A 15008-nucleotide genomic window follows, 5' to 3' on the forward strand; every position below is an offset into this window, starting at 1 on the left:
TCCTCCTCCTCCTCCTTCCTGCTGCAGCCTGCAGCTGCATCTCACCTCCCTCTCAGTCTCTGTATACACTGCCCCCTCTACTGAGGACATGCCTTTGGTGGTTTGAGGGATGGCAGTCCCTATAAGCTCATATATTTGGATGCTTGGTTCCCAGGCAGTAGAACTATTTGGGAAGAATTAGAAGTATAGCCTTATTAGAGAAGGTGTATCGATGAGGATAGACTTTGAGGTTTCAAAAGCCTACGCCTTTCCCTGTTAGCTCTCTCTGACTCATGTTAGCTCTCTGACTCTCTGACTCATGCCTGCGGATCAAGATGTAAGCTCTCAGCTACTGCTCAGGCATCATGCCTGCCTGCTGCCGCCATGCTTCCTGCCATGATGGTCATGGACTCCAATGCTCTTGAACTGTGAGCCCCAAATAAATCTGTTGTTTTTATAAGTTACCTTGGTCGTGGTGTTTTGTCATGGCAATAGAAAAGTAACTAAGACAACACCTCGCCTTCCCCCTCCCTCTCCTGCTCAGACCTGGGGGTTCAGCTGGTATTTCATCAACACTAGAAGGAATTCCTCACCCCAGACTTGCATATAACATCCTGCCCAGCACCAGCATATGCTGCACCTTTTAAAAACCTGCTTAACTTCCTGGACTCCACTCCCATTTCTCTCATATTGTGTTCTAGAGCCCAGCAGCACAGGCCATCTGTTGGGGGTTGTCAGCAATGCAGAATCAGGCTACTGGGTCAAGACCTGTATCTCTGATCTGTTTGCTGTCTGGAGTCAGCAATAATTCTCTAACCTCTGCCAATATAAGCTGCTGCAGGAGCACAGAGAAATGAGGGCCAGTCTTGTCTTGGGGTGTTCCTGACCGTCCAGTGTGATCTGAGACCTCTAGATCTCAGACTCTTAAGCCCCTCAGCCCTCCAGCAATTGACTGCTTCTGAGGTCCCATCAGGGGAAAGTAACAAGAAAGCGGATACATCCTATGAGCTAAAGCATTCGGTCCAGGGCAGGAAGGGAGCTGTGCTGGAGGCCCCAACTTCCTAGTTTGACATTGGATCTGACCTCCCCCCCAAAGCCTGGGAGACAGACTCACCCCATGCCGTCTCCTGGGAATGGGGTCCTGAGGGTCGATGAGAAAGCCGGCCTTCGGGATGTTGTTGGTGAAAACCTGCTTCTTGCCCGTGTCTACCTCTGTCCTCTGCAGTGGCTGGTTTTTCGTGAGACTAGAGAGACAAAGACACTTACTCAGGGCAGCCCTGTGATGAGTACCCACCCGTCCCAGGAGACGACCCTACAGGGGTACCAAGAAGGACAGGAAATTCCTGGGATTCACTTAGCAGCCACCTTTGGAGCCTATCAGAAGGCTTCCCTGGCATGTTTGTGCCATCTCTTCTTTTAAACCTACCAGGAAGGTACTTATAACCGTCAATGCAAATAAAGAAATAAGCTCAGGCAAGAATAGGCTGGAGGGCTGAAGAGATGGCTCAGTGGTTAAGAGCACTGGCTGCTCTTCCAGAGGTCCTAAGTTCAATTCCCAGCAGCCACATAGTGGCTCACAACCATCTGTAATAGGATCTGATGCCCTCTTCTGGCGTGTCTGAAGACAGCTACAGTGTACTTACGTATAATAAATAAATAAATCTTTAAAAAAAAAAATGCCATAGTAGTTGGCCAAGATTTAAAAAAAAAAAAAGAATAGGCTGGAGGCGAACTCCCTAGTGGGGGATGGGTGGAGGCTAACTCCCTAGTTGGGGATGGGTGGAGGCCAACTCCCTAGTGAGGAGGCTAGAGGATAACTCCCTAGTGAGGGATGGCTATATCAGATCCTTGGACCTCTACCAGCATCACTAAGTGGGCCAAAGGTAAGGACATTCCCAGCCAGGTTCCTGGCACATGCCTGGCCCACAGCCTAGGGCAGCCATCTGCTCTAGGGACCTCAGGAGGTAAGGAGACCTTGTCTGACACAAAGTGGGGAGCCAAGAAGTCCCTCACCTCAGCACATTCTCCTCCAGCAGCCGCAGGGCCTGCCAAGACTCCATCAGCTTCCTCAGCTCCTCCTGGACCACGGCTGTCCCCTCTGGGGAAGACTTCTTCATCACAAGTTGGCCCAGTGCTTGGAGCAGGGACAGCTGGACCTCTTTCTCTGGGATTTCAGACAGCAGCCTCTATGGGAAACATGAGTGAGTGTGTGTGCGAGCACACACACACACACACATACACAACACTGATTGGGGAGGGGCGGTAAGTCTCTGTACCCCCGTGTGAGGGTCATCCCAAATGCTTTAGGGGAATATGGCTGAGAGAATGAATTGGCACCTTACCTCAAGTCCAGCCTCTTGGGACTCAGCATCCCACGGACGCACAGCCCCTTGGTGTGACTCCAGCGTTTGTGTGGCCGTGGTGATCCATAGCTGTAGCTCCAACAGCCTGTGACTGAAGGTACAGTGTTCCCGTACGTTCTGCTGACACCTGTCCACGAGGTCCTGGGGTACAGCCAGGAGGGCGGGGAGATCTGAATTCTTCTTCTTCTTTCCAATTTAATTTATATTTCACTTATTCACTTTACATCCCACTCACTGCCCCCCCCTCCTGATAACTCCCTCCCACACTCCTTCCCCTGAATGATTCTTGAGGCAGACTCTGGCTGCCACCCCAGTTCTACAAGGTGCCTAGATCTGGCTTTACCCTCAATTTACCCCAACAGGAATCTTGCAGGCCAGTCTTCCCTTCTACACAGTACAGACCAATTCTGCCCTAAATATTTCTGAGCCTGTCTTGTTTCCAGGGACTCTCAAATACAGTTGAAGGTGGGGGCTCCCATCTAGTGGGGTGCTTGTGAATTTGGGAAAACCATAGGTAGGAATTTGGTAAGGCTGGGTACAGATGTAACATCTGGCCCAGCTATGGCTCCTGTTTTCCAGAAGAGCAAAATGTTGTCTCTAAAAGGCACACATACTGTATAACCGTCATCACTCCAAATCAAAAGCCATCCACAAAAGTAAAATGGAGGACACAGGGCATCACTCAATGGTAGAGCCTCAATGGCAGTGTTTGTAAGGCCCTGAATTCGATCAGAATGGGGGTTAGGGTGGAAAAGCTCATGGTAGAACATCCACTCCACAGAATATTCTAGAGCAGCGAGACCAGCTCCAGAAGTTACTGCAGAGACTTAAAACTGGTCAAAGTACAGAGCTTACGTGAGAGTTGAGTGCTCGGTCCTAAATGGAACATTTATGTCATGGTGGTTTGAATGAAAGTGGCTACTACAGGTTCATGTATTGTTCCCCAGTTTGAAGTGTTTTTAAAGATGCAGATCCACTCACTGGAGAAGACTGGGGAGCAGAAAACTAAAGAAAATGATGAGCTGACCAGGATCTGTTACGACCTTATCTCTAAGATGGAGAAGATCTGACCACAGCCAACTGTCACCAGCCCTCTTCTGTCTGCCCATTTCTCTCTTAAGTGTGGTTTATTTAACCTCTATTCATTTCTAAATTACTTTACTTTGAAAAGACTAAAGTTTAATTTGAAGGACGTGTGTTCTGTTTGGAGGAGGTGTGTCCTTGCTAGAATGGGCATGTCCTTGTTGGAGGAATGTGTCCTTGTTAGAGTAGGTGTGTCCTTGTTGGAGGAGGTGTGTCCTTGTTAGAGTAGGTGTGTCCTTGTTGGAGGAGGTGTGTCCTTGTTGGAGGAGGTGTGTCCTTGTTGGAGGAGGTGTGTCCTTGTTGGAGGAGGTGTGTCTGGGAATGGGCTAGGATAGTATAAAAGCTCAGGCCACCTCCCTCCCTTCTTCCCTCCCTCCCTGCGGTCTATGGGTCAGACTGTAGCTCCACGCCTGCCAATGGGTCTCCATGCTCCCTACCATGATGATAAGGAGCTAAGTCTCTGGAACTGTAAGCAACCCCCCCATAAAATACTTTGTTTTACATGAGTTGCCTCGGCCATGATGTCTCTTCATAGCAGTAGGACAGCGACTAAGGTATCCTCCCCCTCAAGGATGAGGGATAATCACAGAAGATGGGATAAAAGAGGGTGCTGCCACATGACACAGCTGGTGTATGCAACTGCAGTTACTGGTACCAAACTAAGCCAGTTTATATTGCAGCTCACAAGGGGCTCATGAGATCCCACCCCTACCCCTGGTTGCTGGCCGTTGAAGGCTGCAGGGGGGTGAGGAGTCACTATTTTTCTTTGGTAGGCTGCCCATGTTCTAGTGGATAACCCCACAGCCTTCTCACGTGGGCAGCACTAACTACCCAGGGGATAGCAACAAAGTAAGAGGGTATGAAGCAGGGACGTGTTGGGAGGGTTCAGGAGGAGGGGAGAGCAGGGCAGATGTGATGAAGAGACATTGTATGCGTGTATGGAATTGTCAAAGAATAAATAAAATTAGTCTTTAAAAAAAATGAACAGCCTGTGACCCCCTGTAGCCCTGTGGGAGAATCTGCTTGTATGCAGGTGGAGCTCTGAAATCAGGCTGTCTTCTGGGGCAAGTGGGGGGCACTGGTATCACCCTAGGTCTTGTCTGGGGGTGCTTACATGGGTCTGTTTGTTTTAAGATTCTTGAGCTATAGCAACATATTTTCTTTTCTGTATTTAATTACAACTCTATATAAAGGTTTGGTTTGCAAAGCTGCCTCTCTCTTTCTCTCTATCTATCCCTCTTCCTCCCCCCCACCTCTCTCTTCCTGGGCCCTATTTCCTGGGCCTGTCAGTTTCTCAGAAGTCTGAATCATCAGCCTTTCTCATCTCTGTCTTCAAGAAGGCTGGGCACCGTCCTCAGAAGGACAGCCATTCTCCATGCTTCTGGCCTCCTTGACTGGCTCTCTCTGAGTCCCCTTTCCAGCCCTCCAGGGCCATTTAGACGCCAGCCTGTGGCCACTATTCTCACACCATGAAGGCCTTTGCCTCTATGCTGGGCTTTCAAAGACCCTATCTCCATATATATATATATATATATATATATATAAAATCAAACAAAACTACTGGCTGAGATAGGATGCCAGGCCCCTGCCAAGGGGCTTGAAAAGTCCATAAAGTCAGAATTGTAATTAGATACAGTCCAAAGAAGGGTTCAACACTCCACATTCTGCATCTGCCTTCAATAACCCTGTCAAAGATAAGCTCATTTTCTAAACCCTGCGTTTCTGAGCCTGAGAACCAGGGTCAGGGTGTCTATAATAACTAACTCCCCACAACAGCTTCCTGCCATAGGGACCTGTGGCCTCTGGGACAGAAGCATGCTCCCTGTGGATATGTGACAGTTGATCTTGCTTGTCAACTTGACTGAATCTAGAATCAGCACAGAAATAAGCTTTTGGGCATGTCTCTGAAGGGTTGCCTAGGTTCATTAGCTGAGGTGAAAAAATCCCACCATAGTGTGGGCTGCACCACTCTGTGGGCCAGGGTCCAAGACTTGAAAAAAGGGAAAATTAGAAGCAGTTGGATCTCTGTGAGTTCAAGGTCAGCCTGGGCTGCCTAGGACTCCAGAGTTCCTCGCTCAATACTTTCTGACTAAAGCCATAGTGAGACTGGCTGCTTCAAGCTCTGGCCACCATGGTTCCCTGAACCATAACGGACTACAGTCTGGACCTGTGGACCAAAGCAACACCCTCTTTTCACACATTGCCTTTGTCAGATACTTGGTCCTGGTGATGACAGGACATGAAGGTGGCTTGGCTGTGAGTGAAGGATGAATGTAAAGTCACCAGACTTAACAAGCTCTGAATGTCTGAATAAAGAAGGGCAGTTTCTCTCTACGGAAGCAGGATGGGATGTCACCATCTTGTGACCTCTCATGACACTCAGTAAACATGTCCTCTAATGGTTGGCCTAGCTCATAATTTGGATATAGTTTTTGGAACTAATGTTTATGGCCTCTAAGGCCTTCTAGAAGGGGGTAACAGTGTCTTATCTCCCTGCTTCCCTCCTTTACTCCTGGGGAACAAAGATGCTGTGTACTGAATGGAATTGGTGAATTCAACCAGACACAAGGTACCACTTAGGGGCAGGGCTGTGTGAGCCCCAGGCCCTGTGTATGGCATCATGTTTCCTGGAGATTCATGAGACCAAGCCTGGTGCAGGGGCCAAAAGTAACAAACAATGTGTCATGGTTTGAAAATGCTTAGCCCAGGGAGTGGCACTATTGGGAGGTGTGGCCTTGTTGGAGTAGGTGTGCCACTGTGGGTGTGGGCTTTAAAACCCTCATCCTAGCTGCCTGGAAGCCAGTATTCTGCTAGCAGCCTTCAGATGAAGATTTAGAACTCTCAGCTCTTCCTACACCATGCCTGCCTGGATGCTGCCATGTTCCTGCCTTAATGATAATGGACTGAACCTCTGAACCTGTAAGCCAGCCCCAATTAAATGTTGTCCTTACAAGAGTTGCCTTGGTCATGGTGTCTGTTCACAGCAGTAAAACCCTAAGACGCAATATAAGTGTGATGGTTGCTTTCACCACGTGGAGGGAAGGAGACAGACTTGTCCCATGCCCTGGGATTGGGTTCTAACTCTACACACAGGAGCAAGGAGGTCTTTGACACTCTAAGAAGACCACTGGCCTCTCCGTGAACACACCCATCCTAAACACAAAGGGCTTTTCTTTGGTTTGGAGAAGATTTTTCTTCACCAAAGAGGTATTGCTGGTCATGCTGCCTGATATGACATTAGTGGCTGTGTCCCCTCCTTGCGACCAGGGCTTGACAATTACCTATAACTTGATTACAATGTCTCTTTAAGAATTTCTTTCTATTCTAGGCATTTCTAAATTGCCTGTAAGATGATGGTAAAGCGTTGATCCCTGGAGCTGTGCTGCCAGGGATCAGCTTGAACTCCATGAATTTTGATTCAAAGGCAGACCCAGGCCTGTCTAGATAAGGGTGTGTAGGGAGCCTGGAGTCTGCATTTCTATTTGTCTCAGTCCACTGTCAAGAAGTCTGAAGTTCTGTGCATGCAGCTGCAGGGAGTACAAACCTGTGCAACAGAAAGTGTTTATAGTGGCCACTAGAGGGCACTGCAGACACAGCTCTGAAGCCGCCAGGGTTGAGGGACCCATATAAGATCTGTGTATCCACCAAGCTGTTGGGACAGGGCCACCATTTCTGGTCTCCATCTGTGGCCCTCATCACAATGTAACACCCACCCAATCCCCAGGAAAGCAGGGCCCTTGTCTGTTGGTGCATGCTGCCTCTACCACGGGAGCCAGGACAGCAGCCAGCGTACAGGAACTGCTCAGCAGTCAGAAGTCAGAGAAATGAGGATGAGGAGAAAGAGGTTGGAAGGAGAAAGGACCCAGGACTGTAGGACCCGGTCCTCACTGCTCAGGCGCGTCACTGGCCCCTTACCTCCAGGGACCTCTGCAGGGCTTGCTGGTCAGAGGAGATCTGGTCCACTTGGTGCTGCTGCTTAGGGTTGCCATGGGCAAGAGGCCTCACAGCCTCGATCTGGGTCCCCAGATCCAGCCCCTCCTCCTGCAGCCCCTGTGATAGAAAAACGAGTGAGCTGGGCCACCTCCCCTTCATCCAGAAGACCCTGAAGGCCCAGTCGGGTGGGAGCCGAGTTGGGTTCCCAGGATAGTGTGTGCCCTCTCTCAGCAGCTGTACCACTTGGGTGGTCCAACAGATTCTTGTTCAGGGCAAATGAAACTTTAAAATTCAGACACAAATACCCTGGAGCACACTATAAAAATAAACTAGAGGAAAGATCCCAGACAGCATCTTGGGAAAGAAACTCCCGTCTGGACCCTCACTTGCTGACCACTGGCTGTTATGAAAAGTTAGACCTACTTCAGTATTAAAGACTCAAATGTACCATGCTTAATGTTTTCCAGAGGATGCTGTCAGCTTACACACGAACCATGCTTGGGTTTAAAACAATAAGCATCGTGTCGTGTGCATGATGAAAACCGGTAAAGCGCCTCAGCCGGCCAGTGGTTTCCAGTGGCCCGCCTGTCTGCAGTCCACACACGATATAAAGCAGGTCTTCCTCATCTCCAAATTGGTTTACTCAACTGAAAGCCTCCAGACTCACCCAGAATCGTCCCTATGCCAGTTCATCTGCATTGCCTACCTGACTAGACGTTTTATCATCTATGAGACGCCTCTGCTGTGTCTATGGGGGAGTTTCCAAATACAATTAGCTAGCTGAGGAGGGAAGAGTCACATCACCTGCGGATGGCACCGCCCCACGGGCTGGAGTCCCGAAAGGAATTAAAGCCAATGAGAACCAGCATTTATTTACTGCTCTCTGCTTCCTCACCCCTCTTCAGACTTCAGAGCCCAAAAGAACTGCTGGTTGCTGTGTCAGACTCAAAGACACAGCAGCTCGGGTGTGTGTGTGTGCGTGTGCGTGTGCGTGTGCATGTGTGTGTGTGTGTGTGTGTGTGTGTGTGTGTGAACAGTCCCAGCTGAGGCCAGGACTGCCCACTGAATAAGCAGAGATTCCAATGAAACCCAAGCCATCCCTGCAGCAATGGACCCAAACCCCCAGAAGGGGGAGCTACCAAGCAGCCAACAGAGCTCCTCACCTGTGACCTTAGGAGCTGGACCTGCTTTCCAGGAAGGTCGCGCTGAAGCCCTTTCTCAGCTTGGATCCTGGCCTGGAGGTCTAGGAGCTTCCTGTGTAAGGGGTCAAAAGCCACCCCAAAGTCCTTGTGCTGAACAAGCAGGCTCTGCAAACAGAAAGCACAAATGAAGAGCTTTTCTCATAGTGCCTTGTAAGACCTGACAGTCGACGGAGCTGCTCTTTTTATACGAACTTCTGAGCCGTCTCCTCCAGAAAGCCCTCCCTGGTGGGCCAATCCTGTGTTCCTTTATCACACTTTAGCCATGGTCCTTGCAAGTAGCCCTTCCCCTGTCCACCAAATCTCTCACCAGAAGTTTATTTATAAGTATGATTGTTTAGAACACAGCTCAGCCTACTCGTCTCCTTGCTATAGAGACAGAATTGAGCCAGCGCTCTACAGACATTGGCCTCTTCACTGCCTGAACCCTATATAGAACCCTCCCTATAGGCTGCAGCAGCCTAGGGACCAGAGATTCGCAACCTGTGGGTTGCGACCCCTGTGGGGGGATGGGGCCGAATGACCCTGTCACAGGGGTCACCTAAGACCCTCGGAAAACATGTTTACGTTACTATTCGCAACAGTGGTAAAATTACACTTATTCGGTTTGGGACTCCAGTCTGTGGGGTGGGGCCATTCAATGTGGGCCTTCCCTCTTCAACAAAAATAATTTGATGGTTGGGGGTCACCACGACATGAGGAACTGTATCAAAGGGTCGCAGCATCAGGAAGGTTGAGGACCACTGGTCTCTTTGCCAACACCCCTCTGCGGACACCTCCTGTGGGTGCTTGTCTCCAGCAGCAGCCTGGGTGGTTTGAAAATGAAGACTTCTCTGTCTGGCTCCCCCCAGCTCCTGCAACCCTGCCTCTGCCCGCTGATGAGGTGAGGTTGCCGGATTGGAGTCAGGTGATATAGCCTGAGCCCTGACCTCGTGCCAGGAGATCCTGACTGACTCTCCTTACCTGTAAAACAGGGCAAACGGCAGAACCTCCCCCAGAGCGTCAGCTGGACAAAGATTAGCAGGTGGCTGGCACAGAGCCAACACGGTAGCCCAGAGCCATTATCATCATCATTACTGGCCACTCAGCAAACACTTGGCAGCCAGAACAGGCTGCCCACAGAGTGCCAGGCTGTTGCTTTGATTGAGTGTAGCCGGAAGCATGCCATTAATAACACTTATTCCTGGGATTGTAGTGAATTAAAGTTAGCAAATGTTTATATCTGCATCTTCTACTGCATCTAATTTCTTTGTGTGTGTGTGTGTGTGTGTGTGTGTGTGTGTATGCATGCGCATGCATGTGGAAGTCAGAGGACAATTTGTAGGAGTCCGTTCTCTCCTTCCAGCATGTGGGCTCTGGGGATAGTAATCAGGTAGAGGCTAGGTTGCAGGCACCTGCCCCATCTTTGCTTGTCCATCTTTGCTCTGTGGGAGACAGTGTGGTTTGAGATAAAGAGATCGGGGTTAGGAGTGACAGCAGACAGGTAGCTAAGGAGCCAGTTAGAGGGGCCAAGTGAGAGTTATGTCCTGTCTATAGTCAAGAACCTGAGATTGTGGGAAACATAGGCCCACATCCCGAGCCATAGGGGCCACCCTCAGCCCACGTCCAGGCTCCAGGGCGAAGCTGCTGATGCTCACCTGAAGTTTGCTCTTCCGCTGAAGAAGGCTGTTGTGCAGTAGGTCTCTGTCCCTCACGGAACTTGTCACCTGATCCAGGAGGGTGGCTGCTCTCTCCTGGCCAAAGACACTGCCCAGCAGGTCCGTCTTCAGCTGCAGCATCGCCAGCTGCTCTTTCAGGCGGGAGCTCTCAGTTAGGGCAGCCTGTGGGAGACAAAGTATCCATGCACCTCAGACAGTCAGGGATGCACCTTTTTCTATGTTGGCTGCGCAGGAGAGGTGACTCTGCAGGCGTCTGAGGACTAACACAGAGGAAGCCAACTTGCAGGAGTACATTGGGAGGCCCCGAATTTTATGATCCATGGGGTTTTTATTTTGTTTTTGTTTTTTACCTGCCCATCCTCCGTGCATCTCATTACCAAGTAATAGTCCGTCCCCTTTCCTGTCTCAGAAACCCATGTCTGCCCATCATCACCACCAGCAGCAGTGGCAGACACTCAGCCTCTCTCACCTGGACCACAGCTCCTGCCTGCCTATTGCTTCCAAGCCAGCATGCCCCCAAGGTGACCCTCCACACCTCACCAACTTGCTCCTCTATGCCTGTACACAGTGACCCTCCATCACCAACGGGACCTTCTGACATCCTGAAAACATAGCTCTTGGGCCCCTGCGCTGCTTCCACCAATAACAAGGGGCAAGTAGATATCAGGCGAGTTCTCGGCTAGCCTGATCTACACAGTGAGTTCTAGACTAGCAATGCCGACAAAGGGAAACCCTGTCCCCCAAAGCTAAATAAGACAGATAATTAGGGAGAGGTTAAGGTTGGGGAGATGGCTCAACAATTGAGGTACTTGCTGAACAAGCCTGAGGGACCTGAGTTTGAATCCCAAGAAAGCCAAATAAATGCTGGGTGGGTGCTGTGGGCCAACTGTAATTTCAGTTTAGGGAAGCAGAGGTGGCAGGGGATCACTAAAGCAGGATGACTAACAAGACCAGCCACACCCATGAACTCTGTGTCCAGTAAATAATGTGGAAATGTAACCAAGGACGATTCCCAGCACCAACTTTGGGCTCATACACCTGCAAGCTCCAAGCTCCAAGCTGAGCAGCGTGCTGGGGGGGGGATGTGGGAGGGGGGAACAGGGCCAAACCTGGTTAAAGATTCTCCCAGCGACACCCAATAGACCAGCAAGGGTGAGGGGTAAACTGGTCCGATGTGTTGATGGAGGCCCTGTGCCTTATGGGATGGTGGGTGGTTTTTGTTTAATTCTCCTGGAATCTTTACTGTCTCTGGGTAACATAGGTTTATTTGTATAATCAGGACAAAAACTATCACATGAGGTTGATACCCGGCACATTTTCATGCCTCCCTCGCTGCTCTGTGTGTCTGAGCATCTCACGGATGAGAGCTCATGGGTGACATGCAGGGTTTATGAGCCGAGGAAAACCCTAGCGTTGAGGGACTCTGGGGCAGATGCTGCCAAATGCTCTTCCTCCAATTCCTCTTTCCCCAGACAGCCAACATTTGTTTTGGAAGCGAAGTGCCCAACTGAAGGCTTAGCATTATTAGTGTTGTCAGCACAGCAACCATGACTACTTCACCATCTTCAGCCAGGCGCTGGTTAAAGGATGGTCACATGACCTACCTGACCAATGAGATAAAAGCTTTCCAGAAAGGCTTGCCCTCCTAACTGGCAGCAAAGAGGTGATGGAGAAAGCAGTTGGCCCTTATGCAGTTCCCACCAATAACAAGTACCGCTTGCTACAAAGTATTGTAACAAATACTTTGTCAGCTAAGACAGACAAAGAAAGAAACGTGGGGGCCAGAAAGAGACGTGGCTTGGAACTACAAGAGCCTGGACTCCAGATGACATTGTTGAGCCTGACCTGATCAACTCTGTATTTGAAGGTCCCACAGGCCAGGCTGCCACAGCAGAGGCAGGGAAGACAATGGCTTGCTACACTGTTCTCTTGTAGAACTCTTATTACTCTTAGAGACTCCAAGGGAGACAAAATTGCGTGGAAGTCACACCAGGCCTTGCCTCTCCCTGGGGACTAAGGGTGACTTTTATCCTTCCTGTGCACTTGGTACTCGGCTGCCCCGGGGAAATCGAGGTCCCAGGGATGTGCTTGTCCCTGAGACAGTTGCTGAGACCCCACACACTGGACCAGTGGCCTCCCTAGCCCATCAGAGCCTGGTTACCTCAATCTGGGGTAGAAAGGTGTGAATGGAGGCCAGGTCGGGCAGGCTGGTGGTGATGTCCAGGAGCCTCTGGGCCAGGGCCTTCCACAGCTGCAGGTCATTGAGGGGCCGCTGGAAACGCTGCCACAGCTCTGCCCTGGTCGCATTGTGGAGCCTGGCATTCTTCCCCTTCATACTGCCAGGGCAGCACAGGGCACAGATCCAGAGAGGAGAGAGCGAGGTTAGTCCAGGGTTAAGGCCTCTGCCCAGGCTGCCAGGGCAGGGGATGCCCTCCTGACACATGGGCTATCACGAGTGTGTATGGACACATGCTTAGGAATTAAGTGGGAACTTGTAAGCCCTGAGGCAGAACCGAATGAGAAGCCCACATGCCTGGGGTCTCCCTGAGGACAGACCCTGGGCTCCCTCAGGCATGTGGGTCCTCAAGGAAACGAGCCTGCAGCATCTGAAAGGGTGGGAGTCTAGAGGCAGCAGAGCAGCAGGGCCTTGCACGGCTTGACGCTGTCAGCCTCCTTTTCCTCATCTGGAGAATGGAGTGATAGAATGCTTCCAGAAACATGCCTAATCCAGAATGTCCTTCACGCTGCTCCCAGAAATATTCATACCCCTGGTGGCTTCCTCTAGGAACAGATAGCTGGAAGACTGCCCTTCCCACTTAGACTCCAACAAGAGCTTAATCCACATGATAAAAGGAAAGGTCATTTAAAATAAATGATGAGGACAGGACGTTAGCCTGGGTCCCAGAGCTACATTGAGCCTGAGGATATACTGGAAGAAAGTGCTGCAGAATGAGCTAGCCTGTGGACATCCCCTCCCCCCTCCCCGTACCCCAGTGAAGACACTAAAGGGAGTGAGACATCGTCAGGTGGAGTGCCTATGTCCACTCTGAAGAAGTCGCCCACCATCAGGCAGGGGTACAGATGTACTAAAGCGATGCTATAGGTATAGATGGGCTGGTTTTAGGATGCCTCCTTAGCAAAAAACAGGTGAGCACCCCAAATGTCCAGTGCTCACTTCAGCAGAGGGGGGCCCTTACTCTACGTGTTGCTGAGCCCAACTGTGCCCATGGGCAGAGATAAGCAGTAGCTGTGCTGAAGATGAGATGCGCTCTAATATTTAAGTCCTCAGCACGGCCAGAGGCAGAGGAGTGGTGCTTACTTACAAGGTAGCTGCCCCCATGACACTGCATGGTGAAGCTCTCCCAATGCTTGGCCAGGAAAAGACCCAGCAGAGGTGGGCGAATGAGCCTCCAAGCCAGGAAAAAGCAAAGCTCAGACCTCTTTCTGGGAGCCGAATGTGACAATGATGAGAGGCTAGAGTAGACACTTGCCATCCCCACATAGCAAGCCCACCCTCCACTCACAGGGTGCCAAGTATCCAGCACCCTGGGTCCCGCCCACCCTCAGTCCTGCCCAACTTCAGCCTCCCTGCGTACCTTTGGTATTCCTGAATGGTGGCTACCACGCTGTCAGAGAGTGACTGCAGGTCCGGGAAGGTGACAAGTTTCTTCAGTTGAGTTTGTAACCGGTCTACACGGGGTTCCTCTGAAGCCAGTGCAGCCCGAGTCCCCTGCAAGATGACATCCAGGCGCTAGTGAGGCTCCTTAGGGGGATTATGCAGGGCTGAATAGAGGCCAGTGGCTGGCCAGGATGGAGGACCTTGTCACTAAAGGCATAGACTGGGGTCGGGGTGGGGTCTTACCTTTAGGCTCAGCCCCTGCTCCCCAACCCAAAATTTAACCTTCCCTGTAGCTGCCTGGCTGGACTCGGTGTCATCTTCCTCATAGTGACAGTGACAAATGTTAGCTTCATTTTACTGTAGCTGCTCCCACTGACTACGGCCTTTCCCTCTGGCTCTGGGAGGCTGACCTGGGTTCAATCCCCAGCACTGACATAAAAGTTGACTAAGAAGAACAAAGCTCCCAACAGAAAGGATTTAGGAACATGGTCCATTTGTTCGCAAGCTGGACTCACCACATGAAAAGACAGTACTTTTTAAACACCTTCATTTTTAGGTGGAAGGCACTCTCTCTGGTCTTCCTGTCAATATTCCCAATTCACAGACTCCTGAAGTTAAACCATTCCCTCAAGGTTGTCCAGAGTGAAGGGGAGGAATCTGTCTGAAACTATACAGTCTGGTCCCACCATCTCCACACTCAACAACTGCACCGTGCTCTGACTCAGACTAAAGCAGGTGGCCCTGGAGGATACACGGTCTATTCTGCAGAAAGATGCAGTGTGTGACCTGGCCTGCTGGGAGGCTGGATGAGAAAGTCCTCAAATGCATAAAGGATGGAGAGAAAACCTAAGCACCATGGTGGGGGTGCAGAAGGGAGATGGAGAAGGGGGATGGGAGTGATGCCTTTTATAGGTATGTCCTTTAATGACTCCCCCACCATTTGAGATGCAAAGGAAAGAAACTGGAGCTTCATGCAAACTAGGCAAGTTCTACCACTGACAGAATCCTGATACTGAAGGTAAAATAAGAGGTTGGGGAGGGTCGGGAATCTTTATCTAAAAACTGTCTGGGAGTCAGGCCTCCTGCCATGGTTCGGATGGTGAGACAGCTGTGCTGTGAGCTTTTAGGAGGACCAGGGGAAGGAGCCCAGGGGAGGAGCCCAGGGGAGGGACGG

General features: G+C 50.6%; 1 protein-coding gene across 3 annotated transcripts in view; it reads right to left on the reverse strand.

Moving 5' to 3' along the window:
* The window catches only part of Syne3 (spectrin repeat containing nuclear envelope family member 3), an 83522-nt gene that overhangs the window by 13902 nt on the left and 54612 nt on the right, over positions 1-15008 (reverse strand). For all 3 annotated transcript variants that reach the window (XM_031356103.1, XM_031356102.1, XM_031356105.1), the window contains 8 exons: positions 13812-13945; positions 12377-12551; positions 10195-10377; positions 8522-8665; positions 7341-7475; positions 2322-2483; positions 1993-2165; positions 1094-1223 (listed from right to left, as the gene is read on the reverse strand). In XM_031356103.1, coding sequence (XP_031211963.1) covers positions 1094-1223; positions 1993-2165; positions 2322-2483; positions 7341-7475; positions 8522-8665; positions 10195-10377; positions 12377-12551; positions 13812-13945 — 1236 coding nt within the window. The remainder of the gene's footprint in view (positions 1-1093; positions 1224-1992; positions 2166-2321; positions 2484-7340; positions 7476-8521; positions 8666-10194; positions 10378-12376; positions 12552-13811; positions 13946-15008) is intronic.

The sequence above is a fragment of the Mastomys coucha genome, unplaced genomic scaffold (assembly GCF_008632895.1).
Source record: "Mastomys coucha isolate ucsf_1 unplaced genomic scaffold, UCSF_Mcou_1 pScaffold6, whole genome shotgun sequence".
Taxonomy (NCBI): Eukaryota; Metazoa; Chordata; class Mammalia; order Rodentia; family Muridae; genus Mastomys; species Mastomys coucha.